Genomic DNA, 20,378 nt, shown 5'->3' on the forward strand with positions numbered 1-20,378 from the left:
GACGTCACATCTGTAACACTGGGCCGACATCATAACGAGACGTCACATCTGTAACACCGAGCCGACACCATAACGAGACCTCACATCTGTAACACCGGGCCGACACCATAACGAGACGTCACATCTGTAACACCGGGCCGACACCATAACGAGACGTCACATCCGTAACACCGGGACGACACCATAACGAGACGTCACATCCGTAACACCGGGCCGACACCATAACGAGACGTCACATCTGTAACACAGGGCCGACACCATAATGAAACGTCACATCTGTAACACTGGGCCGACACCATAACGAGCCGTCACATCTGTAACACCGGGACCACACCATAACGAGACATCACATCTGTAACACCGGGCCGACACCATAACGAGACGTCACATCTGTAACACCGGGACCACACCATAACGAGACATCACATCTGTAACACCGGGCCGACACCATAACGAGACGTCACATCTGTAACACCGGGCCGACACCATAACGAGACGTCACATCTGTAACACCGGGCCGACACCATAACGAGACGTCACATCTGTAACACCGGGCCGACACCATAACGAGACGTCACATCTGTAACACAGGGCCGACACCATAATGAGACGTCACATCTGTAACACAGGGCCGACACCATAATGAGACGTCACATCTGTAACACAGGGCCGACACCATAATGAGACGTCACATCTGTAACACAGGGCCGACTCAATAACGAGACGTCACATCCGTAACACCGGGCCGACACCATAACGAGACGTCACATCTGTAACACAGGGCCGACACCATAATGAGACGTCACATCTGTAACATCGGGACGACACCATAACGAGACGTCACATCTGTAACACCGGGCCGACACCATAACGAGACGTCACATCTGTAATACCAGATCTGTCTTGCCTCCTCAAATTCTTGCTTTTTCCTTCATCGGTTTTCTTTCAGATTAATATCATCCAAGGGAAGAAGAAATTCGATATTCTGGAATTTGTGAGTTTTTCGGGGATCAGAGGATGTGGAGGAAAGTGCATGATGGAATGGGGGACACGAGGAATTATCTCTTAGTCTGTATAATGGGAGAAATCAGACATGATGGTCTGTAGCGTAATATTGAAGGGTCCATCACAGAGTGCTTTGGGGAAAGGAATGGGCACGGGCTCTATTGGGAGGTGAGGAAGGAAGGTGAGTAAGGATCAGAGGACATTATCATGGAGGACATTTCCACTTACTACAGTGTAACATCCATTGCTTCACTGCTAGATGCTGCAGCTGATCGACGCTCAGTCCTGCTTCCTGGCACAGAGCCATATGGTGCTGCATAACCTGGACAACTATCGGAAGGGGCTGGCGGCACAGGTGAGTCTACTGGAGGGGTCTAGGATTTTCCTGTAGACTGCCAACCTCAGAACCCTGCAGGACATACAAGAACTTGGAAGTCATTAGAGATGAGGTCCTTGAAGTTCTAAAAAAAAAGCTGTTTATCATTTTGCTCTTTGTATTTGCAGGTTCATCAAAAAGTGTTGGAAGGAGCTCGTGAGAACCGAGACTTGGAGCAGAAGCTGATCAGCATGAAACACAAAGTGAGTTCCACTGGACTGGAGAGCTGTAGACACTAATATCCACCGGATGAGAGCTGTAGACACTAATGCCCACCGGATGTGAGCTGTAGACACTAATATCCACCGGATGTGAGCTGTAGACACTAATATCCACCAGATGAGAGCTGTAGACACTAATATCCACCGGATGTGAGCTGTAGACACTAATATCCACCGGATGAGAGATGTAGACACTAATGCCCACCGGATGAGAGCTGTAGACACTAATATCCACCGGATGAGAGCTGTAGACACTAATGTCTACCGGATGAGAGCTGTAGACACTAATACCCACCGGATGAGAGCTGTAGACACTAATACCCTCCGGATGAGAGCTGTAAACACTAATACCCACTGGATGAGAGCTGTAGACACTAATATGCACAGGATGAGAGCTGTAGACACTAATACCCAACGGATGTGAGCTGTAGACACTAATACCCAACGGATGTGAGCTGTAGACACTAATACCCAACGGATGTGAGCTGTAGACACTAATACCCACCGGATGAGAGCTGTAGACACTAATACCCACCGGATGAGAGCTGTAGACACTAATACCCACCGGATGAGAGCTGTAGACACTAATGTCCACCGGATGTGAGCTGTAAATACTAATATCCACCGGATGAGAGCTGTAGACACTAATGTCCACCGGATGAGAGCTGTAGACAGTAATGTCCACTGGATGAGAGCTGTAGACACTAATACCCACCGGATGTGAGCTGTAGACACTAATACCCACCGGATGAGAGCTGTAGGCACTAATACCCACCGGATGTGAGCTGTAGACACTAATACCCACTGGATGAGAGCTGTAGACAGTAATACCCACCAGATGTGACCTGTAGACACTAATGCCCACCGGATGTGAGCTGTAGACACTAATACCCACTGGATGTGAGCTGTAGACACTAATACCCACCGAATGAGAGCTGTAGACACTTATACCCACTGGATGTGATCTGTAGACACTAAAACCCACGGATGAGAGCAGTAGACACTAATGTCCACCGGATGTGAGCTGTAGACACTAATACCCACCGGATGAGAGCTGTAGACACTAATACCCACTGGATGTGAGCTGTAAACACTAATATCCACTGGATGAGAGCTGTAGACACTAATATCCACAGGATGTGAGCTGTAGACACTAATACCCACCGGATGTGAGCTGTAGACACTAATGTCCACCGGATGAGAGCTGTAGACACTAATACCCACTGGATGTGAGCTGTAAACACTAATATCCACTGGATGAGAGCTGTAGACACTAATATCCACAGGATGTGAGCTGTAGACACTAATATCCACCGGATGAGAGCTGTAGACACTAATACCCACCGGATGTGAGCTGTAGACACTAATGCCCACCGGATGTGAGCTGTAGACACTAATGCCCAATGGATGAGAGCTGTAGACACTAATACCCAATGGATGAGAGCTGTAGACACTAATGCCCACAGGATGAGAGCTATAGACACTAATATCCACCGAATGTGAGCTGTAGACACTAATACCCACAGGATGAGAGCTATAGACACTAATATCCACCGAATGTGAGCTGTAGACACTAATACCCACAGGATGAGAGCTATAGACACTAATATCCACCGAATGTGAGCTGTAGACACTAATACCCACAGGATGAGAGCTATAGACACTAATATCCACCGAATGTGAGCTGTAGACACTAATACCCACAGGATGAGAGCTGTAGACACTAATGCCCACCGGATGAGAGCTGTAGACACTAATACCCAACGGATGTGAGCTGTAGACACTAATACCCACCGGATGAGAGCTGTAGACACTAATACCCAACGGATGTGAGCTGTAGACACTAATACCCACAGGATGAGAGCTGTAGACATGAATACCCACTGGATGTGAGCTGTAAACACTAATATCCACCGGATGAGAGCTGTAGACACTAATACCCACCGGATGTGAGCTGTAGACACTAATGTCCACCGGATGAGAGCTGTAGACAGTAATACCCACCGGATGAGAGCTGTAGACACTAATAGCCACCGGATGAGAGCTGTAGACAGTAATACCCACCGGATCAGAGCTGTAGACACTAATACCCACTGGATGTGAGCTGTAGACACTAATAGCCACCGGATGAGAGCTGTAGACGCTAATGCCCAATGGATGAGAGCTGTAGACACTAATACCCACTGGATGTGAGCTGTAGACACTAATACCCACTGGATGTGAGCTGTAGACACTAATAGCCACCGGATGAGAGCTGTAGACGCTAATGGCTAATGGATGAGAGCTGTAGACACTAATACCCAATGGATGAGAGCTGTAGACACTAATGCCCACCGGATGAGAGCTGTAGACACTAATACCCTCCGGATGTGAGCTGTAGACACTAATATCCACCGGATGAGAGCTGTAGACAGTAATACCCACAGGATGAGAGCTGTAGACACTAATACCCAATGGATGAGAGCTGCAGACACTATTGCCCACCGGATGAGAGCTGTAGACACTAATATCCACCGGATGTGAGCTGTAGACACTAATACCCATAGGATGAGAGCTGTAGACACTAATACCCTCCGGATGAGAGCTGTAGACACTAAAGCCCACCGGATGAGAGCTGTAGACACTAATACCCAACGGATGTGAGCTGTAGACACTAATACCCACCGGATGAGAGCTGTAGACACTAATACCCACAGGATGAGAGCTGTAGACACTAATACCCACAGGATGTGAGCTGTAGACACTAATATCCACCGGATGAGAGCTGTAGACACTAATACCCACCGGATGTGAGCTGTAGACACTAATGTCCACCGGATGAGAGCTGTAGACAGTAATACCCACCGGATGAGAGCTGTAGACACTAATAGCCACCGGATGAGAGCTGTAGACAGTAATACCCACCGGATCAGAGCTGTAGACACTAATACCCACTGGATGTGAGCTGTAGACACTAATAGCCACCGGATGAGAGCTGTAGACGCTAATGCCCAATGGATGAGAGCTGTAGACACTAATACCCAATGGATGAGAGCTGTAGACACTAATGCCCACCGGATGAGAGCTGTAGACACTAATACCCTCCGGATGTGAGCTGTAAACACTAATATCCACCGGATGAGAGCTGTAGACAGTAATACCCACAGGATGAGAGCTGTAGACACTAATACCCAATGGATGAGAGCTGCAGACACTAATACCCAATGGATGTGAGCTGTAGACACTAATGCCCACCGGATGAGAGCTGTAGACACTAATATCCACAGGATGAGAGCTGTAGACAGTAATATCCACCGGATGAGAGCTGTAGACACTAATACCCTCCGGATGAGAGCTGTAGACACTAATGCCCACCGGATGAGAGCTGTAGACACTAATACCCACTGGATGAGAGCTGTAGACACTAATGTCCACCGGATGTGAGCTGTAGACACTAATACCCACCGGATGTGAGCTGTAGACACTAATACCCTCCGGATGAGAGCTGTAGACACTAATGTCCACCGGATGAGAGCTGTAGACATGAATACCCACCGGATGTGAGCTGTAGACACTAATACCCTCCGGATGAGAGATGTAGACACTAATGCCCACCGGATGAGAGCTGTAGACACTAATACCCACAGGATGAGAGCTGTAGACACTAATAGCCACCGGATGAGAGCTGTAGACACTAATACCCACCGGATGAGAGCTGTAGACACTAATACCCACTGGATGTGAGCTGTAGACACTAATACCCACCGGATGTGAGCTGTAGACACTAATATCCACCGGATGTGAGCTGTAGACACTAATACCCACCGGATCAGAGCTGTAGACACTAATACCCACTGGATGTGAGCTGTAGACACTAATAGCCACCGGATGAGAGCTGTAGACGCTAATGCCCAATGGATGAGAGCTGTAGACACTAATACCCAATGGATGAGAGCTGTAGACACTAATGCCCACCGGATGAGAGCTGTAGACACTAATACCCTCCGGATGTGAGCTGTAAACACTAATATCCACCGGATGAGAGCTGTAGACAGTAATACCCACAGGATGAGAGCTGTAGACACTAATACCCAATGGATGAGAGCTGCAGACACTAATACCCAATGGATGTGAGCTGTAGACACTAATGCCCACCGGATGAGAGCTGTAGACACTAATATCCACAGGATGAGAGCTGTAGACAGTAATATCCACCGGATGAGAGCTGTAGACACTAATACCCTCCGGATGAGAGCTGTAGACACTAATGCCCACCGGATGAGAGCTGTAGACACTAATACCCACTGGATGAGAGCTGTAGACACTAATGTCCACCGGATGTGAGCTGTAGACACTAATACCCACCGGATGTGAGCTGTAGACACTAATACCCTCCGGATGAGAGCTGTAGACACTAATGTCCACCGGATGAGAGCTGTAGACATGAATGCCCACCGGATGTGAGCTGTAGACACTAATACCCTCCGGATGAGAGATGTAGACACTAATGCCCACCGGATGAGAGCTGTAGACACTAATACCCACAGGATGAGAGCTGTAGACACTAATAGCCACCGGATGAGAGCTGTAGACACTAATACCCACCGGATGAGAGCTGTAGACACTAATACCCACTGGATGTGAGCTGTAGACACTAATACCCACCGGATGTGAGCTGTAGACACTAATATCCACCGGATGTGAGCTGTAGACACTAATACCCACCGGATGAGAGCTGTAGACACTAATATCCACCGGATGAGAGCTGTAGACACTAATACCCACCGGATGTGAGCTGTAGACACTAATAGCCACCGGATGAGAGCTGTAGACACTAATACCCACCGGATGTGAGCTGTAAACACTAATATCCACCGGATGAGAGCTGTAGACACTAATACCCACAGGATGTGAGCGTGTGGACACTAATATCCACCGGATGAGAGCTGTAGACACTAATATCCACTGGAAGAGAGCTGTAGACACTAATACCCACCGGATGAGAGCTGTAGACAATAATGCCCATCGGATGTGAGCTGTAAACACTAATACCCACCGGATGTGAGCGTGTGGGCCTTATAATAATCAGTGGATGTGAGCATGTGGACACTAACACCCACCGGATGTGAGCTGTAGACACTAATACCCAATGGATGAGAGCTGTAGACACTAATACCCACCGGATGAGAGCTGTAGACACTAATATCCACCGGATGAGAGCTGTAGACACTAATATCCACCGGATGAGAGCGGTAGACACTAATACCCACCGGATGAGAGCTGTAGACACTAATGTCCACCGGATGAGAGCTGTAGACACTAATACCCACCGGATGTGAGCTGTAGACACTAATACCCACCGGATGTGAGCTGTAGACACTAATACCCACCGGATGTGAGCTGTAGACACTAATACCCACCGGATGTGAGCTGTAGACACTAATACCCACCGGATGTGAGCTGTAGACACTAATACCCAATGGATGAGAGCTGTAGACACTAATACCCACCGGATGTGAGCTGTAGACACTAATACCCACCGGATGTGAGCTGTAGACACTAATACCCACCGGATGTGAGCTGTAGACACTAATACCCACCGGATGTGAGCGTGTAGGCCCTATAATAATCAGTGGATGTGAGCATGTGGACACTAACACCCACCGGATGTGAGCTGTAGACACTAATACCCACCGGATGAGAGCATGTGGACACAAATACCCACCGGATGAGCGCATGTGGACACTAGCACCCACCGGATGAGAGCTGTAGACACTAATACCCAATGGATGAGAGCTGTAGACACTAATACCCACCGGATGTGAGCTGTAGACACAAATACCCACCGGATGAGAGCATGTGGACACTAGCACCCACCGGATGAGAGCTGTAGACACTAATACCCACCGGATGTGAGCTGTAGACACTAATACCCTCCGGATGAGAGCTGTAGACACTAATGCCCACCGGATGAGAGCTGTAGACACTAATATGCACAGGATGAGAGCTGTAGACACTAATAGCCACCGGATGAGAGCTGTAGACACTAATACCCACCGGATGAGAGCTGTAGACACTAATACCCACTGGATGAGAGCTGTAGACACTAATACCCACCGGATGTGAGCTGTAGACACTAATACCCACCGGATGTGAGCTGTAGACACTAATATCCACCGGATGTGAGCTGTAGACACTAATACCCACCGGATGAGAGCTGTAGACACTAATATCCACCGGATGAGAGCTGTAGACACTAATACCCACCGGATGTGAGCTGTAGACACTAATAGATACCGGATGAGAGCTGTAGACACTAATACCCACCGGATGTGAGCTGTAAACACTAATATCCACTGGATGAGAGCTGTAGACACTAATACCCACAGGATGTGAGCTGTAGACACTAATACCCACAGGATGTGAGCTGTAGACACTAATATCCACCGGATGAGAGCTGTAGACACTAATACCCACCGGATGAGAGCTGTAGACACTAATGTCCACCGGATGAGAGCTGTAGACACTAATACCCACCGGATGTGAGCTGTAGACACTAATACCCACCGGATGTGAGCTGTAGACAATAATGCTCATCGGATGTGAGCTGTAAACACTAATACCCACCGGATGTGAGCGTGTGGGCCTTATAATAATCAGTGGATGTGAGCATGTGGACACTAACACCCACCGGATGAGAGCTGTAGACACTAATACCCAATGGATGAGAGCTGTAGACACTAATACCCACCGGATGAGAGCTGTAGACACTAATATCCACCGGATGAGAGCTGTAGACACTAATATCCACCAGATGAGAGCTGTAGACACTAATACCCACCGGATGAGAGCTGTAGACACTAATGTCCACCGGATGAGAGCTGTAGACACTAATACCCACAGGATGAGAGCTGTAGACATGAATACCCACTGGATGTGAGCTGTAAACACTAATACCCACCGGATGAGAGCTGTAGACACTAATACCCACTGGATGTGAGCTGTAGACACTAATATCCACCGGATGAGAGCTGTAGACACTAATACCCACCGGATGTGAGCTGTAGACACTAATGTCCACCGGATGAGAGCTGTAGACAGTAATACCCACCGGATGTGAGCGTGTAGGCCCTATAATAATCAGTGGATGTGAGCATGTGGACACTAACACCCACCGGATGTGAGCTGTAGACACTAATACCCAATAGATGAGAGCTGTAGACACTAATACCCACCGGATGAGAGCATGTGGACACAAATACCCACCGGATGAGAGCATGTGGACACTAGCACCCACCGGATGAGAGCTGTAGACACTAATACCCAATGGATGAGAGCTGTAGACACTAATACCCACCGGATGTGAGCTGTAGACACTAATACCCACCGGATGAGAGCATGTGGACACAAATACCCACCGGATGAGAGCATGTGGACACTAGCACCCACCGGATGAGAGCTGTAGACACTAATACCCAATGGATGAGAGCTGTAGACACTAATACCCACCGGATGTGAGCTGTAGACACAAATACCCACCGGATGAGAGCATGTGGACACTAGCACCCACCGGATGAGAGCTCTAGACACTAATACACACCGGATGTGAGCTGTAGACTCTAATACCCACTGGATGTGAGCGTGTGGACACTAATACCTACCGGTTGAGAGCTGTAGACAATAATACCCACCTGTGACAGGCCTTGTGACGTGCAATGCGCTCCCTGACTTCCCGGGCATGCACAAGGCGCCGCTCACATGGAGAGTGCTTTGCTTCATCCTGGCCCCGTCTGCCTGTGCACTGCGCTGCAGGGTTCTATTACGCAGGCACCGGGAAGTGACAGTGACTCCCTGGCAAGAGAACCCTGCGGCACAGTGCACAGGCAGACGGGGCCGGGATGAAGCAAAGAGCGCTCTATTTGAGCGGCATTTAATGTGAGCGGAGCATTGCGCATTTCCGGGAAGTCAGTGAGCACAGTGCAAGTCACAGGGCCCCGTGACGTGCAGGGGAGGGGGAATATGATAATTAAGCATATGGGTGGGATTTGAGGGAATAATAAGCACATAGGCAGGGATTGCTTGGCGTACCCCTAGACACCAAGCCTGTACAAAATAGAATTGATTAAAGTGCTTTTCTCTGCAATCAAACCTCTACTATGGGCCATACAGGTATGTATAGATTTACTTTACTATACCCGGTATGGCTATAGTAGAGGTCTGAATACTCCAAAGTGGTGACAGATTCCTTTTAAAGGGGTTTTCCCACGAACATAAGTTCTTATAAATGTGCCCTTGCTGTGTACTGTGCAATGGCCGTGTCTGACCATGCAAGAACATGGTCTGATCATACCACATCTCCTGGGCAGAGGGGAGAAAAAGAATTTACAGACATTACAGTAGGGGAGGACGCAGTAGAGTATACAGACATTACAGCAGGGGAGGATGTAGGAGAGTATACAGACAGTACAGCAGGGGAGGACGCAGGAGAGTCTGCAGACATTACAGCAGGGGAGGATGCAGGAGAGTATACAGACATTACAGCAGGGGAGGACGCAGGAGAGTATACAGACATTACAGCAGGGGAGGATGCAGGAGAGTATACAGACATTACAGCAGGGGAGAATGCAGGAGAGTATACAGACATTACAGCAGGGGAGGACGCAGGAGAGCATACAGACATTACAGCAGGGGAGGATGCAGGAGAGTATACAGACATTACAGCAGGGGAGAACGCAGGAGAGTATACAGACATTACAGCAGGGGAGGACGCAGGAGAGTATACAGACATTACAGCAGGGGAGGACACAGGAGAGTATACAGACATTACAGCAGGGGAGGACGCAGGAGAGTATACAGACATTACAGCAGGGGAGGACGCAGGAAAGTATACAGACATTACAGCAGGGGAGGACACAGGAGAGTATACAGACAGGACAGCAGGGGAGGATGCAGGAGAGTATACAGACATTACAGCAGGGGAGGACGCAGGAGAGCATACAGACATTACAGCAGGGGAGAACGCAGGAGAGTATACAGACATTACAGCAGGGGAGGACGCAGGAGAGTATACAGACATTACAGCAGGGGAGGACACAGGAGAGTATACAGACATTACAGCAGGGGAGGACGCAGGAGAGTATACAGACATTACAGCAGGGGAGGACGCAGGAGAGCATACAGACATTACAGCAGGGGAGAACGCAGGAGAGTATACAGACATTACAGCAGGGGAGGACGCAGGAGAGTATACAGACAGGACAGCAGGGGAGGATGTAGGAGAGTATACAGACATTACAGCAGGGGAGGACGCAGGAGAGTATACAGACATTACAGCAGGGGAGGACGCAGGAGAGCATACAGACATTACAGAAGGGGAGAACGCAGGAGAGTATACAGACATTACAGCAGGGGAGGACGCAGGAGAGAATACAGACATTACAGCAGGGGAGGACACAGGACAGTATACAGACATTACAGCAGGGGAGGACGCAGGAGAGCATACAGACATTACAGCAGGGGAGAACGCAGGAGAGTATACAGACATTACAGCAGGGGAGGATGTAGGAGAGTATACAGACATTACAGCAGGGGAGGACACAGGACAGTATACAGACATTACAGCAGGGGAGGACGCAGGAGAGTATACAGACATTACAGCAGGGGAGGATGTAGGAGAGTATACAGACATTACAGCAGGGGAGGACGCAGGAGAGTATACAGACATTATAGCAGGGGAGGATGCAGGAGAGAATACAGACATTACAGCAGGGGAGGACGCAGGAGAGTATACAGACATTACAGCAGGGGAGAACGCAGGAGAGTATACAGATATTACAGCAGGGAAGGACGCAGGAGAGTATACAGACATTACAGCAGGGGAGGACGCAGGAGAGTATACAGACATTACAGCAGGGGAGGACGCAGGAGAGTATACAGACATTACAGCAGGGGAGGACGCAGGAGAGTATACAGACATTACAGCAGGGGAGGACGTAGGAGAGTATACAGACATTACAGCAGGGGAGGACGCAGGAGAGTATACAGACATTATAGCAGGGGAGGATGCAGGAGAGTATACAGACATTACAGCAGGGGAGGACGCAGGAGAATATACAGACATTACAGCAGGGGAGAACGCAGGAGAGTATACAGATATTACAGCAGGGAAGGACGCAGGAGAGTATACAGACATTACAGCAGGGGAGGACGCAGGAGAGTATACAGACATTACAGCAGGGGAGGACGCAGGAGAGTATACAGACATTACAGCAGGGGAGGACGCAGGAGAGTATACAGACAGGACAGCAGGGGAGGACGCAGGAGAGTATACAGACATTACAGCAGGGGAGGATGCAGGAGAGTATACAGACAGGACAGCAGGGGAAGACGCAGGAGAGTATACAGACATTACAGCAGGGGAGGACACAGGAGAGTATACAGACATTACAGCAGGGGAGAACGCAGGAGAGTTTACAGATATTACAGCAGGGAAGAACACAGGAGAGTATACAGACAGGACAGCCGGGGAGGACGCAGGAGAGTATACAGACATTACAGCAGGGGAGGACACAGGAGAGTATACAGACATTACAGCAGGGAAGAACACAGGAGAGTAAACAGACAGGACAGCCTGGGAGGACGCAGGAGAGTATACAGACATTACAGCAGGGGAGGACACAGGAGAGTATACAGACATTACAGTAGGGGAGGACGCAGGAGAGTATACAGACATTACAGCAGGGGAGGACGCAGGAGAATATACAGACATTACAGCAGGCGAGGAAGCAGGAGAGTATACAGACATTACAGCAGGGGAGGACGCAGGAGAGTATACAGACATTACAACAGGGGAGAACGCAGGAGAGTTTACAGATATTACAGCAGGGAAGAACACAGGAGAGTATACAGACAGGACAGCAGGGGAGGACGCAGGAGAGTATACAGACATTACAGCAGGGGAGAACGCAGGAGAGTTTACAGATATTACAGCAGGGAAGAACACAGGAGAGTATACAGACAACACAGCCGGGGAGGACGCAGGAGAGTATACAGACAGGACAGCCGGGGAGGACGCAGGAGAGTATACAGACATTGCAGCAGGGGAGGACACAGGAGAGTATACAGACATTACAGCAGGGAAGAACACAGGAGAGTATACAGACAGGACAGCCGGGGAGGACACAGGAGAGTATACAGACATTACAGCAGGGAAGAACACAGGAGAGTAAACAGACAGGACAGCCGGGGAGGACGCAGGAGAGTATACAGACATTACAGCAGGGAAGGACACAGGAGAGCCTACAGACATTAGAGCAGGGGAGGAAGCAGGAGAGTATATAGAAATTACAGCCAGGGAGGATGTAGGAGAGTATACAGACATTACAGCAGGGGAGGATGCAGGAGAGTATATAGACATTACAGCAGGGGAGGAAGCAGGAGAGTATACAGACAGGACAGCAGAGAAGGACGCAGGAGAGTATACAGACATTACAGCAGGGGAGGATGCAGGAGAGTATAAAGACATTAAAGCAGGGGACGACACAGGAGAGTATACAGACATTACAGCAGGGGAGGACACAGGAGAGTATACAGACATTACAGCAGGGAAGAACACAGGAGAGTATACAGACAGGACAGCCGGGGAGGACGCAGGAGAGTATACAGACATTACAGCAGGGGAGGACGCAGGAGAGTATACAGACATTACAGCAGGGGAGGACGCAGGAGAGTATACAGACATTACAGCAGGGGAGGACGCAGGAGAGTATACAGACATTACAGCAGGGGAGGGCGCAGGAGAGTATACAGACATTACAGCAGGGGAGGACACAGGAGCTTATACAGACAGGACAGCCGGGGAGGACGCAGGAGAGTATACAGACAGGACAGCAGGGGAGGACGCAGGAGAGTATACAGATATTACAGCAGGGGAGGACGCAGGAGAGTATACAAATATTACAGCAGGGGAGGACACAGGAAAGTATACAGACATTACTGCAGGGAAGAACACAGGAGAGTATACAGACAGGACAGCCGGGGAGGACGCAGGAGAGTATACAGACATTAAAGCAGGGGAGGACGCAGGAGAGTATACAGACAGTACAGCAGGGGAGGACGCAGGAGAGTCTGCAGACATTACAGCAGGGGAGGATGCAGGAGAGTATACAGACATTATAGCAGGGGACGACGCAGGAGAGTATACAGACATTACAGCAGGGGAGGACACAGGAGAGTATACAGACATTACAGCAGGGAAGAACACAGGAGAGTATACAGACAGGACAGCCGGGGAGGACGCAGGAGAGTATACAGACATTACAGCAGGGGAGGACGCAGGAGAGTATACAGACATTACAGCAGGGGAGGACGCAGGAGAGTATACAGACATTACAGCAGGGGAGGACGCAGGAGAGTATACAGACATTACAGGAAAGGAGGACACAGGAGAGTATACAGACATTACAGCAGGGGAGGACACAGGAGAGTATACAGACATTACAGCAGGAGAGGACGCAGGAGAGTATACAGACATTACAGCAGGGGAGGACGCAGGAGAGTATACAGACATTACAGCAGGGGAGGGCGCAGGAGAGTATACAGACATTACAGCAGGGGAGGACACAGGAGAGTATACAGACAGGACAGCCGGGGAGGACGCAGGAGAGTATACAGACAGGACAGCAGGGGAGGACGCAGGAGAGTATACAGATATTACAGCAGGGGAGGACGCAGGAGAGTATACAAATATTACAGCAGGGGAGGACACAGGAAAGTATACAGACATTACTGCAGGGAAGAACACAGGAGAGTATACAGACAGGACAGCCGGGGAGGACGCAGGAGAGTATACAGACATTAAAGCAGGGGAGGACACAGGAGAGTATACAGACATTACAGTAGGGGAGGACGCAGGAGAGTATACAGACATTACAGCAGGGAAGGACACAGGAGAGCCTACAGACATTAGAGCAGGGGAGGAAGCAGGAGAGTATATAGAAATTACAGCCAGGGAGGATGTAGGAGAGTATACAGACATTACAGCAGGGGAGGATGCAGGAGAGTATATAGACATTACAGCAGGGGAGGAAGCAGGAGAGTATACAGACAGGACAGCAGAGGAGGACGCAGGAGAGTATACAGACATTACAGCAGGGGAGGATGCAGGAGAGTATAAAGACATTAAAGCGGGGGACGACACAGGAGAGTATACAGACATTACAGCAGGGGAGGACACAGGAGAGTCTACAGACATTACAGCAAGGGACGACGCAGGAGAGTCTACAGACATTGCAGCAGGGGAGGACGCAGGAGAGTATACAGACAGTACAGCAGGGGAGGACGCAGGAGAGTCTGCAGACATTACAGCAGGGGAGGAAGCAGGAGAGTATACAGACAGGACAGCAGAGGAGGACGCAGGAGAGTATACAGACATTACAGCAGGGGAGGATGCAGGAGAGTATAAAGACATTAAAGCAGGGGACGACACAGGAGAGTATACAGACATTACAGCAGGGGAGGACACAGGAGAGTCTACAGACATTACAGCAAGGGACGACGCAGGAGAGTCTACAGACATTGCAGCAGGGGAGGACGCAGGAGAGTATACAGACAGTACAGCAGGGGAGGACGCAGGAGAGTCTGCAGACATTACAGCAGGGGAGGATGCAGGAGAGTATATAGACATTATAGCAGGGGACGACGCAGTAGAGTATACAGACATTACAGCAGGGGAGGACACAGGAGAGTATACAGACATTACAGCAGGGGAGGGAGCAGGAGAGTCTACAGACATTACAACAGGGGAGGACGCAGGAGAGTATACAGACATAACAGCAGGGGACGACGCAGGAGAGTCTACAGACATTACAGCAGGGGAGGACGCAGGAGAGTATACAGACAGTACAGCAGGGGAGGACGCAGGAGAGTCTGCAGACATTACAGCAGAGGAGGACGCAGGAGAGTATACAGACAGTACAGCAGGGGAGGACGCAGGAGAGTCTGCAGACATTACAGCAGGGGAGGACACAGGAGAGTATACAGACATTATAGCAGGGGACGACGCAGAAGAGTATACAGACATTACAGCAGGGGAGGACGCAGGAGAGTATACAGACATTACAGCTAGGGAGGACGCAGGAGAGTTTACAAACATTACAGCCGGGGAGGACGCAGGAGAGTATACAGACAGGAAAGCAGTAGAGGACACAGGAGTGTATACAGATATTACACCAGGGGAGGGCACAGGAGAGTATACAGACATTACAGCCGAGGAGGAGGCAGGAGAGTATACAGACATTACAGCAGGAGAGGACACAGGAGAGTATACAGACAGGACAGCATAGAAGGATGCAGGAGAGTATACAGACAGGAGAGCAGGGGAGGACGCAGGAGAGTATACACACAGAACAGCAGGGGAGGACGCAGGAGAGTATACAGACATTACAGCCGGGGAGGACGCAGGTGAGCATAAAGACAGGACAGCAGGGGAGGATGCAGGAGAGTATACAGACATTACACGCAGGAGAGGACACAGGAGAGTATACAGACAGGACAGCATAGAAGGACGCAGGAGTGTATACAGACATTACAGTAGGGGAGGACACTGGAGAGTCTACAGACAATACAGCAGGGGAGGACACAGGAGAGTATACAGACATTACAGCCAGGAGGACACAGGAAAGTATACAGACATTACAGCAGGGGAGGACGCAGGAGAGTATACAGACATTACAGCTAGGGGAGGACGCAGGAGATTATACAGACATTACAGCAGGGGAGGATGCAGGAGAGTATACAGACATTACAGCAGGGGAGAACGCAGGAGATTATACAGACATTACAGCCAGGGGAGGACGCAGGAGAGTATACAGACATTACAGCAGGGGAGGATGCAGGAGAATATACAGACATTACAGCAGGGGAGAACGCAGGAGATTATACAGACATTACAGCCAGGGGAGGACGCAGGAGAGTTTACAGATATTAAAGCAGGGGAAGATGCAGGAGAGTATACAGACATTACAGCCAGGGAGAACGCAGGAGAGTATACAGACATTACAGCAGGGGAGAACGCAGGAGAGTTTACAGATATTAAAGCAGGGGAAGATGCAGGAGAGTATACAGACATTACAGCCAGGGAGAACGCAGGAGAGTATACAGACATTACAGCAGGGGAGGACGCAGGAGAGTATACAGACAGGACAGCAGGGGAGGACGCAGGAGAGTATACAGACTTTACAGTAGGGGAGGACACAAGAGAGTATACAGACATTACAGCAGGGAAGGATGCTGGAGAGTATACAGACATTACAACAGGGGAGGACGCAGGAGAGTATACAGACGTTAAAGCCGGGGAAGACGCTGGAGAGTTTACAGACATTAAAACAGGGGAGGACGCAGGAGAGTATACAGACATTATAGCAGGGGAGGATGCTGGAGAGTATACAGTCATTACAGCAGGGGAGGATGCAGGAGAATATACAGACATTACAGCCGGGGAAGACGCAGGAGAATATACAGACATTACAGCAGGGGAGGATGTAGGAGAGTATACAGTCATTACAGCAGGGGAGGAAACAGGAGAGTATACAGACATTACAGCAGGGGAGGACGCAGGAGAATATACAGACATTACAGCAGGGGAGGACGCAGGAGAGTATACAGACATTACAGCAGGGGAGTACTCAGGAGAGTATACAGACTTTAAAGCCGGGGAAGACGCAGGAGAGTTTACAGACATTACAACAGGGGAGGACGCAGGAGAGTATACAGACAGGACAGCAGGGGAGGATGCAGGAGAGTATACAGACATTACAGCAGGGGAGGACGCAGGAGAGTATACAGACAGTACAGCAGGGGAGGACACAGTAGAGTATACAGACATTACAGCAGGGGACGAAGCAGGAGATTATACAGACATTACAGTAGGGGAGGACGCAGGAAAGTATACAGACAGGACAGCACGGGAGGACGCAGAAGAGTATACAGACATTATAGCCAGAAGAACACAGGAGAGTCTACAGATATTATAGTAGGGGAGGATGGAGGAGAGTATACAGATAGGACAGCAGAGGAGGACGCAGGCGACTTTACAGACATTACAGCAGGGGAGGACAAAGGAGAGTCTACAGACATTACAATAGGGGAGGATGCAGGAGTGTATACAGATAGGACAGCAGGGGACGACGCAGGCAAGTATACAGACATTACAGCAGGGGAGGACAAAGGAGAGTATACAGACATTACAGCCAGAAGGACACAGGAGAGTCTACAGACATTACAGCAGGGGAGGACACAAGAGAGTATACAGACTTTACAGTAGGGGAGGACACAGTCAAGTATACAGACATTACAGCAGGGAAGGATGCTGGAGAGTATACAGACATTACAGCAGGGGAGGACGCAGGAGAGTATACAGACATTACAGCAGGGGAAGACGCAGGAGAATATACAGACTTTAAAGGCGGGGAGGACGCAGGAGAGTATACAGACATTACAGCATGGGTGGACGCAGGAGAGTATACAGACATTACAGCAGAGGAGGACGCAGGAGAGTATACAGACATTACAGCAGGGAAGGACGCAGGAGAGTATACAGAAAGGACAGCAGGAGAGTATACAGACAGGACAGCAGGGGAGGACGCAGGAGAGTATACAGACAGGACATCAGGGGAGGACGCAGAACAGTATACAGACATTACATCCGGGGAGGACGCAGGAGAGTATACAGACATTACAGCATGGGAGGATGCAAGACAGAATACAGACATTACAGCAGGGGAGGACGCAGGAGAGTAAACAGACAGGACAGCAGAGGAGGATGCAGGAGAGTATACAGACAGGAAAGCAGGGGAGGAGACAGGCGAGTATACAGACATTACAGCTGGGGAGGACACAATGAGAGTATATAGACATTTCAGCAGGGGAGGACACAGGAGAGTATATAGACAGGACAGCAGGGCAGGATGCAGGCGAGTATACAGACATTACAGCAGAGGTTTACACAGGAGAGTATACAAACATTACAGCCAGGGGAGGACGCAGGAGAGTATACAGACATTACAACAGGGGAGGACGCAGGAGAGTATACAAACGTTAAAGCCGGGGAAAACGCAGGAGAGTTTACAGACATTACAACAGGGGTTTACACAGGAGAGTATACAGACATTACAGCCAGAAGGACACAGGAGAGTCTACAGACTTTACAGCAGGAGAGGATACAGGAGAGTCTACAGACATTAAAGCCGGGGAAGACGCAGGAGAGTGTACAGACATTACAACAGGGGAGGACGCTGGAGAGTATACAGACATTACAGCAGGCGAGGACACAAGAGAGTATACAGACATTACAGCAGGGAAGGATGCAGGAGAGTATATAGACATTACAGTAGGGGAGGACACAGGAGAGTATACAGATATTACAGCAGGGGAGGAATTTTAAAACCGGGGAGGACGCAGGAGAGTATACAGACATTACAAAAGGGGAGGACGCAGTAGAGTATACAAAGATAACAACAGGGGAGGACGCAGGGGAGTATACAGACAGGACAGCAGGGGAGGACGCAGGAGAGTATACAGACATTAAAGCAGGGGAGGACGCAGGGGAGTATACAGACATTACAGCAGGGGAGGACGCAGGAGAGTATACAGACATTACAGCAGGGGATAATGCAGGAGAGTATACAGACATTACAGCAGGGGAGGACGCAGGAGAGTATACAGACATTACAGCAGGGTAGGACGCAGGAGAGTATACAGACATTACAGCAGGGGAGGACGCAGGAGAGTATACAGACATTACAGCAGGGGAGGACGCAGGAGAGTCTACAGACATTACAGCAGGGGAGGACACAAGAGAGTTTACAGACATTACAGCAGGGGAGGATGCAGGAGAGTATACAGACATTACAACAGGGGAGGACACAGGAGAGTCTACAGACATTACAGCAGGGGAGGACACAAGAGAGTTTACAGACATTACAGCAGGGGAGGATGTAGGAGAGTATACAGACATTACAGCCGGGGAGGACGCAGGAGAATATACAGACATTACAGCAGGGGAGGACGCAGGAGAGTATACAGACATTACAACAGGGGAGGACACAGGAGAGTCTACAGACATTACAGCAGGGGAGGACACAGGAGAGTATACAGACATTAAAGCAGGGGAGGACAAAGGAGAGTATACAGACATTACAGCCGGGGAGGACGCAGGAGAATATACAGACATTACAGCAGGGGAGGACGCAGGAGAGTATACAGACATTACAGCAGGGGAGGACGCAGGAGAGTATACAGACATTACAGCAGGGGAGGACACAGGAGAGTATACAAACAGGACAGCAGGGGAGGACGCAGGAGAGCGTACAGACATTACAGCAGGGGAGGACACAGGAGAGTATACAGACAGGACAGCAGGGGAGGACACAGGAGAGTATACAGACATTACAGCCGGGGAGGACGCAGGAGAATATACAGACATTACAGCAGGGGAGCACGCAGGAGATTATACAGACATTACAGCAGGTGAGGACGCAGGAGAGTATACAGACATTACAGCCAGAAACACACCGGAGAGTTTACTGACATTATAGCAGGGGAGGATACAGGAGAGTATACAGACATTACAGCAGGAGAGGACGCAGGAGAGTATACAGACATTACAGCAGGGGAGGACGCAGGAGAGTATACAGACATTACAGCAGGGGAGGACACAGGAGAGTATACAGACAGGACAGCAGGGGAGGACGCAGGAGAGTATGCAGACATTACAGCAGGGGAGGACGCAGGAGAGTCTA

At 49.8% G+C, this 20,378-nt stretch overlaps 1 protein-coding gene across 1 annotated transcript in view; it reads left to right on the forward strand.

Annotated features, from left to right (window-relative positions):
• The window catches only part of ACAP1 (ArfGAP with coiled-coil, ankyrin repeat and PH domains 1), a 376,352-nt gene that overhangs the window by 135,723 nt on the left and 220,251 nt on the right, over positions 1 to 20,378 (forward strand). Inside the window, exons 7-9 of the mRNA XM_073654642.1 lie at positions 950 to 994; positions 1,265 to 1,360; positions 1,510 to 1,584. Of these exons, the coding sequence (XP_073510743.1) occupies positions 950 to 994; positions 1,265 to 1,360; positions 1,510 to 1,584 (216 nt within the window). The remainder of the gene's footprint in view (positions 1 to 949; positions 995 to 1,264; positions 1,361 to 1,509; positions 1,585 to 20,378) is intronic.

This window comes from Phyllobates terribilis, unplaced genomic scaffold, assembly GCF_046119375.1.
Source record: "Phyllobates terribilis strain yellow unplaced genomic scaffold, ASM4611937v1 Scaffold_11__3_contigs__length_659146591, whole genome shotgun sequence".
NCBI lineage: Eukaryota > Metazoa > Chordata > Amphibia > Anura > Dendrobatidae > Phyllobates > Phyllobates terribilis.